The sequence below is a fragment of the Ruditapes philippinarum genome, unplaced genomic scaffold (genome assembly GCF_026571515.1).
Source record: "Ruditapes philippinarum isolate M1 unplaced genomic scaffold, ASM2657151v2 ctg4930_1_1_1_1, whole genome shotgun sequence".
Taxonomy (NCBI): domain Eukaryota; kingdom Metazoa; phylum Mollusca; class Bivalvia; order Venerida; family Veneridae; genus Ruditapes; species Ruditapes philippinarum.
In genome coordinates this window covers 48159-60540 of record NW_026853012.1, presented here as the reverse complement: position 1 = coordinate 60540, position 12382 = coordinate 48159, and the positions used below count along the sequence as shown (strand labels likewise).

General features: G+C 31.2%; 1 protein-coding gene across 1 annotated transcript in view; it reads right to left on the bottom strand.

The window, feature by feature from the left end:
• LOC132731505 (interferon-induced very large GTPase 1-like) overlaps positions 1 to 11607 on the bottom strand; it is a 31653-nt gene extending 20046 nt beyond the window's left edge. Inside the window, exons 1-2 of the mRNA XM_060717702.1 lie at positions 11445 to 11607; positions 2261 to 2446 (exon numbers count right to left, since the gene is read on the bottom strand). Coding sequence (XP_060573685.1) covers positions 2261 to 2441 — 181 coding nt within the window. The 5' untranslated portion in view covers positions 2442 to 2446; positions 11445 to 11607. The remainder of the gene's footprint in view (positions 1 to 2260; positions 2447 to 11444) is intronic.
• Positions 11608 to 12382: the final 775 nt, after the last annotated feature.

The following is a 12382-nucleotide window of genomic DNA, read 5'->3' as shown; positions in this document are numbered from 1 at the left end:
GTTGTGATTAATGCTTCCGAGGGATTACTTTGTCTCCAGATTTTTATACTTCACAACAGCAGGTGTTAAGTGTTGTGTGGCAGCTGTAAAATGTTGCGCCGTACTTCACTTCAGTGTTTTTATATTTTTTCTGGTCCTTCGGGATCATTGATGCCAGAACTATTAAGTGTTGAGAATTTAGTACAGCTCAATCTGGTGCTAGGGGGCGTGAGGGATGTTGCACTTATTCATTATCATTAATGCTTCCGAGGGATTAATGCTTCCGAGGGATCACTTTGTTTACAGATTTTTATATGGGCAAATCCGGCATTATTACAGAAAGAGATGTTGGTTGTTAAAGACACTTTGGATACATTTATGACAGTAATTCTGTTCAAATAAATTGTAACGTTTCCAGGTTTTGGATTTTGAATGAAAGAAAAATAAATTCAACAGAAAACGATTGTTAAACAGGTATTTTACTTACACTTGGATTTGAATGAATGAATACTGTAATTTTTATATTCTTGTTGTTTTAACATTGCGTGATATGACAAGTAGTTTTTTTTTTGGTATAATCATGTTTGTAGTATCAAATAGACGTCCATAGCATTGGCTGCACGTCTTCTGAGTACTTTTAAGCGGCATGAACGCTCATGCAGCGTTCTTATGGATGGTTTATTAAATGGAATTTTACACAATTATTCCAAGCAATTGTTATTAAGTTCAAATCAACATAATTTTAAACAGAGACAGAATAAAACAGAGCCTGCAATTTTCATATAACTTGACATAATAAAGATTTAACGATTTAAACGGTAGATATAGTGGATCTTCATATATGTCAAGTTGTCGAAACTCTGTTACGTATCTTTAAGTGTATTGCATTTAAATGAATGATTCAAACTATCTTTGCCACATAATAGAATGATACATTACGTAACTTGCAGACATTCTTAACCATTTGAAAAATGCCCATTGATGCAGTTAAATAAACAATACAAGTTAATGTCAGATAGTTTGTACTTTCGGTTTCATTAAGTATTGAAATTATGTACTATTTTTCTTTATAGCTCTTAATTTACTTATTTTTGGTTGATTTTACTATATATTGGAACAAAAATAGTAAACAAAACTGCAAGCATTAAGTCATCTATTTATATAATGTTTATTTTCTTAGCGTCGGTTAGACCGAAATTCCATATCTTAACCTTGAAGATTGACGGAAAGGACCGAAAAGTTGCGATTGCATTAAACATCTACTTTAAAAATCTTTGAATCTTCATATATGTGTAGTTGGCTAAACGGTGCAACGTATCCTTAAATGAACTGCAGATGATTTCTACAATTGAATCCAGTAAAATTTACATTGTCCATCAAAGCATCGTATGGTTTTAATTGTACTTGATTGATATTTTTTACATTTTGATGCATCAATTGACCGTGATTATAGATGATTTAATATGTGCATTTAAGTAATACAGTTATCTGGACATTTCATTTTGACTAAATATATTTAGACAATAGAAAAAGAACAAAAACTATATTGAGTATAATTTCCGGCTCATGGTACAAAAATAAAACAGATTTGTAAAATACTTTAAATAAAATAGATAATAAAGTTGTCATTCTTCAAGGTATTAACAGAACGGTCATTACGGGAAGACTCTTAGAAATTGACCGTTTAAAATATTGAATAAATCATTTGTAAAAACACAAATCTTAAAGTGTTAATTTGTTTGTTTATCGACAACTACATAAAATGTATCAAAATTACGTTCACATGGCAGACGTTATCACATATTTATCTAACATCAATTACACGCCCGGCAAACTGTCGCTCCACTTCAAAATTGTGGTGTACGGTAAAACGAGCGAGCGGAATTTCCGAGATAGAGCGGAAGGCCGAAGTAAACGGAAAATTGTTTATGTTTTTGTCTTGTTATTCATTTAAGTTGTATTTTTTCGAAAAACGGAAAATGTAGTTCCGTGTAGGACTGATTTAGGCTTCCAATGATCTAAGCTGTAACAAAAAGAAAATTATATCAAAGCATGGGGGAACTTTTCCGTTATATATACACATGAATATATATTCGTTTTTCGAAAAAATACAACTTATTATCAAGACAAAAACATAAACAACACTTACAATTATCCGTTTAAATCGGCCTTCCGCTCTATTTCGGAAATGCCGTACGCTCGTTTTACCGTACACGACAATTTTGAAGTGGAGCGACAGTTTGCCGGTCGTGATTTACGGTCCTATAAGTTAAGCAAATACCTTCCTCCTTCGGCCCTGGATTTAGTTCAATTCCAGCAATCATTAAAAGGATTCCGATGAATAACACACATCCTACAGTTTTCAATTCATCACTTATGTTGGGAACGGTTGTTACATCACTGCCACGGAAATGACTGTAAGTACCAATTCTTGCCCGATACGTTTGTATATCGACACCCATATTTTCTAGATAATAAAAATATTGATCAATAATTTACTTTGTCTCGAAGACAAGTGAATGAGAGGCTATTAAATGAAGTCGATATTAAAAAGATGACTTTTTTATATATATTTATATAGCCCACTTTGCAAACTCACTTGTGCAATCGACTGATAATGACTGTTACCCATTACATTGATGCTTTACATAGCATTATATATACATGAATATATTCCTCTGATTAAGATTATTTTATCATACAATCTGGCTCAAAAAACGATTACAAATAAGATTTTTACTTTACATAAACGTGAGCCAGCTCAATTAAAATTTACACGTTTAGGCCAACTGACTGATATCGATTTCTATCTAAAGAGCTCATAGCTGAAACCAATTTAATGCTATCTGTTATGAACTGGCAAATGGCGCTGATAAAGCCTTGACGAGATTCCTAGATGCAATCTCTCATGAATTTCTAACATTATCTGTTGAGACATCTTTTTGGCAGTTGCTGTTACTGCATTTGAATCAATTTTTGGACAGTTATCTAATATTCTTGTATTTGATTTTAACAACAATACTAAACAGATTCACATGAGAGGATACCACCCCCTAGCATTGTATAAATCTCATTTAATATCACCTTTCTGTCCATTATAATCCTTGATTAAAACAGATTTATGAAAATTATTTTCAATTTTTTTCACCCCTTCTTTGTTAAGTCCTTCTGATGTACCCTCCTGTTTGTCGGTTGCCCCGCTGTGTGTCTGTGTTGTAAAAAAATATTTGGGGATGCGTTAAGTAAATGTCCTCTCCCTTGTTGACCGCGCATTTAACCTTTCTTTTCAAGTATAACACTTACATGCACTGCAATACGCTTAAAACTTAGATGTTTAATATTTTACAAATGCTGAGTGTTAACCTCCTCCCTACTCACAAATCAGTAAGTAAATTTTATAGTGCAGCACAAAAAACATGTATATAAAACAGAATAGTTGTTGTAAAAAAATGACCATATTGTTAAGATTGAACAGTTACTTTGAGCATAAAAATACACTTGAAATATATAGACGCAAAGATAAGCATTCCATTCAACGTTGTAAATGCTTATCTATAATATCCTTCACATAAGTCTTTTTTTCTTCTTTTTTTTACCAAGGCTTAAAGGACGTGTATAATTAATGATGCCGATGTCTGTACCTAATATGCGATTAATTTAAGTTAGTTGATATACGCATATATATTTTTTACTCACACACATCAGGGGAACGTTTTACTTTCGTTCTGACACTTAATATTTGCTTAGTTTTAACTAAAGTCATTTAAACACGTTTTACCAAACATTTGCTCACATATGAATTTCCTAAGTATTTACGTATAGTTACTGTTTCTGTTCTAATATTTGCTGAATTAAAACTTACGTAACGCATGTAACTTATTACATTTTCTAGCGAACATTTTCTGACATAAAAACTTATTGAGTTTCTTTTACACAAGAACTAAATGAGGTATAAATGCTGTCCAAAATAACGAGATCACGAATAACTTAAAATCTGTGATGTAACAAATGTACATTATAATTCATTTGAGAAAAAAAAACTCCAGGATATAAATTTAAAGAAATATTCTCTAAACCAATTTTGCAATGATGTCATTTACCATTACGGCTGTTTTATTTACTAATAGAACAACTGCAGATCTAATAATCATTTAACTTTAAAATTTTAACACAGGTCATATTTCCATATTTGATATGGGAAACAAAGTGTAAATATCTACATATAACTTTTAAAAACAAATATTTTGAACGAATAACGCATAAAACACATAACACATTGTAGGCACAAGGCAAACATAACATTTCTATCGAATATATTTAGAATATAAGACGGTTAAAGAAGAGACATAAAACACCGCAGATAAAGGCTACATGGAACAAAATAAACTAAATGAAACGACAGGAATAAGAACATAAAGAATAAAAATTATAGGTCGAAATCAGACTGATTAAAACGGTCAATGTAACTGCCCAGCGAAAAATTGGTCGTACGGAGTATCAAATGCAAACACTGTTCCAACTTTAACAGTTTTAACAATGTTAGGCTATTCAGAACATGGGGTTGTAATTGATGCGATTCTTTTTTTGTCAATACTTTTTTTATTTAGAAAATCGTAACCTGGCAGAAAAACTGCTAAATCATAAATGTATACATTTTGAAATTAAAACAAAAAGTTACTCAGCCATGGCAAACTAAGTTGAAACATGAGATATCATATTAAGTAAGTTTTCAATTGTGTCAGAACAAGATGTTATTCATTAATACAAGGTCAACATAAATAAAACCTGAAGCTTTTTCGCAATTTTGACAATGAACATGTTATATAATTATGAAATGTCAACATGTTACTTACAGGATATCGATTGTATTACACTGCTTATAACAATTATCAAAGGTTCACATTCTGCATCGACACTGCAGTAATTACGTCTATTCGATATTTTACAATACAATACGTGAGTTAAAATTTCAGAAACGATTATCCTGGCGATTTTCGAGATTTGGATTATGTGGTTTTCATTGACAATATTAGGTTCGACTTATCAACATATGATAAGCGTACTCGAGTTTGGAGACGACCAGACGAAAGATGCGCGGTCTGTCGCTATTTGATAGACAGCGATTTATCTCAGTTTAAATTATAACAGGATTTGTCACGAGGGTATGTGGTCTCTATGTGCTTGATGAAGGACTTGTTATGAAGTAGGCCCCTTAAAAGAGCCAATCAAATTACTATATGAACAATTGTGAGAGCAGACCTTCTGCGAATGCTAAAAACAAAGTTTGGAGATCATCCATGAATTAGGTCAAAAGAAGAAGATGTTTAAAGGTTATTCATACTTTAAGCTAAGCAGCCTGTAAAATGGCTAATCATATTAATATGAGAACATTTGATAAAAGAGTATCGAAGAATAGTTCAGACAATTTTTGTGATCATCCATCAATTAGTTCAATAAAAGAAGACATTTTATGTTTTTGTTGTAATGTTAGCTTTAGCGGGCCCTAAAAGTGATCAATCATATTAATTTGATAAAATACTACCCAAGAATGCCACAGACATTTTTCATTGATCATCCATCAATTAGTTCAGTAAAAGATGTTTGAAGTAGGAGAAGATGTTTGAAGTTCTATTTTTAGCTCCAGAGGCCCCTTAATTGGGCAAATCAAATAAATCTGAATAAATTTGGTAACATACCATCTCAGAATGCAACAGACAAAATGAGGTGATAATACATCAATAAGCGTTTTTTTCAACTTTTAGCTTTAGGGGCCACTTAAAAGGGCCAATCAAATTGATGTGAGCAAAGCAGATAAAAGACAACCTCAGAATGCTACAAACAAAGTTTGGTGATATTCAGTTAATTAGTTCAGTAGAAGAAGATGTTTAAACAATCTTTATTTAGCTCAAGAAGCTCCAAAGAGGACCAATCAAATTTATTTGAAGAAATTTGATAACATACTATAAGAAAACTTTACACAAAGTTCGGTGATCATTCATTTATGCATAAATTAGTTCATTAGAAAAAGAAGTTTGAGGGTTTTTCCATTTTAGCTCTGTTGTCCCTTAAAAGGGGCCAATTGTATTGATATGAGCAAATGTAAGTACGACTGTCAAAAGGGTACACGAGATTAGATCTGAAGTAAATTTGCCAAGAATATGAATGTTGTTGCATGACGATGGGCGCCGGACGCCGGAGCATCCCCTTTGATACTAATAGCTCACCCTGAACCTTAGATTCTGGTGATCTGAACATTTATGCCGCGTTTTAACTCTTTTCCATGAAATTGCAAAACATAAGTTAATAATTGAATAAGACAGCACAAACAATGCAATTTATTTTCTTCTGTTCTTAGTTAGAAAAGGAACACAAAATAGTTTCTCTCAGTTATAGAACGGACTTTACCCCCGAAACATGGTTGTCAAAGATATGTGAGTCAATACTTTTCATTTATGCCAGTTTTAATGTTAGGAAGCTTTTAAATTACATTTATATTTCTTGAAACTTACCCGGGACATTGAGAGTAAGAAGGTATAATATAAACCAGTGGTACTTATAGAAATATTATTGTGCCTAACGAAATCCTCTAATTTCCATTTAAAATCTTTATAAATAACAAACTAAACATCGTTATTTTCTATCTCTAAAACATACATTTGATTATATACTGGCAAGCATTATTGAAATTTAATTTCATCAATTTTCTTATTTATGATATATAAAAATATACACGTAAACCCCGTGGAATAACTGTAACGGATCATTGGACTTCAACTAATCAATAAAAGATAAAAATAATGAAAAATACGCAAGGAAAAATGACTAATTGAATCAAAATTGAGAAATACTTTGTTATGGAATCTTTGTAAAACTTTTATTTCTTGCATTTCACCTAATTTAGTTTTGGCATTGTACTTACACAATATGTCTTCTTTAAATAGCTTTTCGTAAACTCTGTCCTATCCATAATACTGATTGTCAAAAGAAAGGAGAAAAAAATAGTATATTACAAATATACCATGATACTCTTCTTCATCGAAGTAAGAAAAACAATACCAGTTTGACAATTTGTATCACAATATTTATAAGAATTATTCCTTACAGATAATCATATGAACATATATATTCATGTCATTCCTCTCTACCTCAAAGCTTTTTTCGTCTAATAATCATGTATCTACGTTCTTATTGCCTCAGACTTTTTCAAATATACCTACCTGTTTCACCAGTCTATAATTGAAAAATAATAAAACAACTGTTGTATAATTAGGCACATACTTATTGTAGTAATATTCTAGAATATATATTTTTTTGCTAAAAAAAACAACAACAACAGCAACCAAAACACAAGACACAATTGATGTCCCGGGCATCTGTTAATTGACTGATTAATCAGTAATTTAACATAATGTATGCTTTAACATTAATTTTACAATAAATCGTTTACATACAAACATTTTGGTAATGACTGCTTTTCTAACACAAATGTATACTAATATCTGTTTCAATGCAAGGGAAATAACATATTATGTTATCAAATAATAGTTGCGAAAGTGTAACTTTCTTTTGTAAAAAAAAACAACAAAAAAAAACCTGAAAGATTATCATGCTCTGTGGAATTAGTACATACTTGAGGTGTGCCTTAGACAAACATGCTATTTAATTGTCAGAGATGTTATCATTATACATTTCAGTAAACTTAACACATTTAAATTAAATTATCTATCTAATGCGCACAATGGTAGACGCGTATATACCTTGAAAACTTCCATTATTTAAAAAAGTTCTACTACATAGTTATTAGACTGGAAAAGACCATATGTATCATAAGTATTTGTAGGAAATTACAAATACTTCTATTATCTATTTTCAATGATATTTTTCTCATTTTTGTGGAAAAGAAATTCATTTCATTGCATTATATCTGATTTCGTTTTGAAATTCACAATTAGCCTTAATAACAAATTGAAGGATTTTCTTAGACATTTCGCTGATTTTCTTTATTACGATTAATTCTTTATCGAAAGTATTTTCATCCATAATCTATCAAGATTATTAGCTCTTAAGCATTCACGTTACGGAATGCATACATGCACAAATATTGCATGAAATCTAGTTACGAAATACTTGTGGACTGTACTTTAACTACTTAAACTACACACAAATAAGCACAAAAATAAATCATTACCGGTTTATATAACATAAATACTTTTATATGGCAATTCCTTTTACGTCTGATGTAAACTTGAGAAAGACAAGTTGTGAATTCAAAACGACTCGTAAAAGAATGTTTCATTTGATGGAATTCCGATGATTTTACTAATTTCACCTTCTTGGCATTTATCATTCATTAGTAAATCTACTGTTGTATGTCGAGATCTTTTAAGACCCGTTTTACCTTTTTCAACGACATTTTCCTAACTTAAGCGTACACTAAATCCAACGTCACTGTTACATTATTAAAGACAAACTGGAAATTTGTGTACAGCCACTATTGCCATATTATTGTCCCCCGCCTTTTCGGAGAAAAAAGGGGGATATAGAAATAGGTTCCGTCCATCTGTCCATCCGTCCGTCCATCCGTTCGTCACACTTTCGTGTCCGGTCCATAACTTATCTAACGTATGTCATTTATCAAAGGATTTTGAAATAATTTGGCACAAATATTTGTTATAATAAGACAATGTGTCATGCACAACAACCAGACCCCTACCTCCAGGGTCAAGGTCGCACTTGCTCATTCAAGGTCAACATTGTCTATTTGAGGGTATATGTCGTGTCCGGTCCATAACATTCTTATCTTTGAAGGTCAAATCCACACTTGGAGGTCAAAGATTAACATAGTATGTTACAGGGTATATTTTGTGTCCGGTCCATAACTTTTTCAAAGATCAAAGGATTTTGAAAATACTTGGCACAAATAGTCACTATATTAAGACAAAATGTCAAGTGCAATACCTGCGTCCCTACCTCCAAGGTCAAGGTCACACTCAGAGGTCAAAAATTAACATAGTCTGTTATAGGGTATATTTTCTTACTTCTTCATAGTTCAAAGGAATTTTAAAAGAACTTAGGACAAAAAAGTCACAGTAATAAGATGATATGTCAAGTACAACACTTGCAGCCCTACCTCCAAGGTCAAGGTCACACTTAGAGGTCAAAAGTTACCAGAGTCTGTTATATGGTATATTTTGTGTCCGTCTATAACTTCTTTATTGATCAAGGGATTTTAAAAATACTTGGCACAAAAAGTCACAATGATAAGATGATATGTCATGCGTAACACCTGTGTCCCTACCTCCAAGGTCAAGGTCACACTTAGAGATCAAAGATTTACAATCTGTTATAGGGTATATTTTGTGTCCAGTCCATAGCTTTTTCATAGATTAAGGGATTTCAAAAATACTTTGCACAAATAATCACAATAATAAAACGATATATCAGGCACAAAACATGGGTCCCTACCTCCAGATCACACTTAGAGGTCAAAGATTAACATAGTTTGAAATAGGGTATATTTTGTGTCCGATCTATAACTTCTTCATAGTTCAAGGGATTTTAAAAATACTTGACACTAAAAATTACAATAATATAATAATATGCCATGCACAACACCTGCACCCCTACATCCAAGGTCAAGGTCAACATTAAAGGTCAAAATTTATTTTTTAAATTCCGTGTTTAATTTTATTTCTTTAATAAATTTATTGTTGCAATTGCAGATCTAGCATTGATCATAATTTTGGACTGAAAGTCTTGAGATCCATACCTCAATCTTTTGAAATAACACAATTTTATGCTGCATATAAAACTTCCCGAGGCGGGGAACGTTGGAAACTCTGTTACAAATTCTTGTTGGAAGTAAATATAGGAATCATGTTGTTACAAATCCTATATATTGCCAAAATGAAAATTTATTGCAACATACATTTTTGAAGGTCGTAAAAATTTTATTTGTTATACCTATAAGATACAATAATTTGTTGACGATATTTCTTCAGCATAGCGGATTATGATTTAAAAAGAGTTATGCAATATTCTCAATCAATTTATTAGTCATGGTCGGATGTGTCACTAGACACCCTCAATACACCAATATTTATTGGTCGATCAAATTTATAAAGTGTGCTTAATATAAGGAGCATAATGTCCAGTAGAGTTCTTTTACATTTTATAATCAAATCGTCAAATGTTAAAAGGCCAAACAATTTATTGACGAGAAGATATGTTATCTTTATTCGATCCTTGAAGCTTAATTACATATTACTTATATATTAATATTTAATATATTATTTCACTTAATGTTTACTATTTGTGTAATTATTTGAAATATTAAGGATGCAACGTGAAAGCTCTCTGGTATGAATAAAAGACTAAATAATTATAATAATACTAATGATAATAATAATAATAATAATAATAATAATAATAATAATAATAATAATAATAATAATAATAATAATGATGATGATGATAATAAAACAAGACATAATTGATGTCGCATGCATCTGTTAATTGACTGATTAATCAGTAATTTAACATAATAAGTCTTTTTAACTAAAAATAAGCAATAATACACAACCATAACGGTCATAAAAATATAAAGAAAGTAATCGTCAGTGTTATTTCCACTCGTCAAAAATATGCAGACTGGTAACGTTCTTATACCGTGTTTTATTATTAAGTCAAGGTTATAATGAAATGTGGGTATATTCTACATTCATTTATCAAATTACAACATGTCATTAATAAAACAGATGGTTCATATCTCTATAAATACAACTTCTACATGATATTTCGTCATTTTGCACAATACTTACAAGTAAGTCAAAAGCGATAATGCAGTTTCTGCATTGACAATCTTCAATAATATTCCTTACAATGGCATAGATACATATATAATTTTGTATTTCTGTATATGATGGACAAATCTTATGTGCATGAATAAGAATATGATCAACATACATGGATTAGGAACATTCAGATTTAAACATACCATAAAGATACTAATACTTCGGGCGGGTAATTCCCTCCATATGTAAGTTTGTAACCTAAAATATTTGTTTTTCAAACATTTTATCGTCAGACAAATAAAACTACTACTACTACTAATAATAATAATACTACTACTACTAATAATAATGATAATAATAATAATAATAATAATAATAATAATTACAATTAAATGAAATAAAAAAAATGCAAAACTGTAATGTACAATTCCTATTTTTTAGTGTATCTATATTTGCAAGTTTAATATATATTTTTTTCTAATGTAGAGACGCTCTTATGACATTGAGCATTATTGACTTCTCTACCACTTTTATCACTCGTCTAAAATTCAACCTTGAAGGTTAAGACTGAATAAAACAAACGCGTTCTTAAAACGTAAATGATCCGGAATAGTATGAGCAAAAAGAGTAAATGCAAAATGTGATAAGAATGATTTAAAAAGAATCACATACCTTAAATTATTTGTACCTAATTACGTGTGTTTTTATCTGGATATTCAAATAATCCAAAATTGACTTGCATCACAAGTTACTAGTATTGTGTAGGTACAGGTCTTGATTATTGTCGCACTGTTTCTGGTGTACAAATTCAACAACGATTAAGCTAGACTGTATTCATTACATGAATCCTAAATAATAACCAATCGGATGTCTGCAGATCGTTTAGCGTAACTACATATCTCCAATCTTTATCTTAACTATTTCCTTTCTAAAAATTGGGCCATTGTGATGTCTTTAGGGCTTCTTTATTTTATCTCCTGTTTGTGTTTGCCGTGTCGAGGCCTAAAAAAGTCGCCTCGTTCATTCAGTTAGGGACCTTGAAAATCCTTCAGTATTTCAACATCATTGTTGTGTTTAAGGTACTTTTAATTCTTTCTGTTCCCTTTTTCCTAGCTAAGTGGTCCAGTATACCTCAAATTAATACTATTGAACCACCCTTAGGATACGTAGGATACGTTGCCTGTTTTTTACATTTAGTCTTTTGACAGCTTATCTGCGATTTGCAGGCTTCATAACATCTGATCCTCTTTCAAAATTCCATTTTATTTAGTTTCGCCTATTGTTTTCTCATTTAATGCCACGCATGTTATTATTTTTTGGACCACACGCCGCTGTTCATGGAATGGCACTGACGTTTGACATTAAATGTTCTATGATGACCGCCGTATGAACACATAAGCTCATGTTTTTAAATTCATAATTTTATCTTTCACTTACTTTTCATTTAAAAGTGTTTAATTCTGCTTCAAAAGGTTTAAACGGGCGTAAACGGCGTAAACGGAGTCTTGCACTTTCCATTACCGTCCATGAACAGGTTCAATTAAACCGAACCTGCCACATTTACATGTTTGCCGTTTTTGACGTTTTTGTTTGATATTTGTTTGATGTCA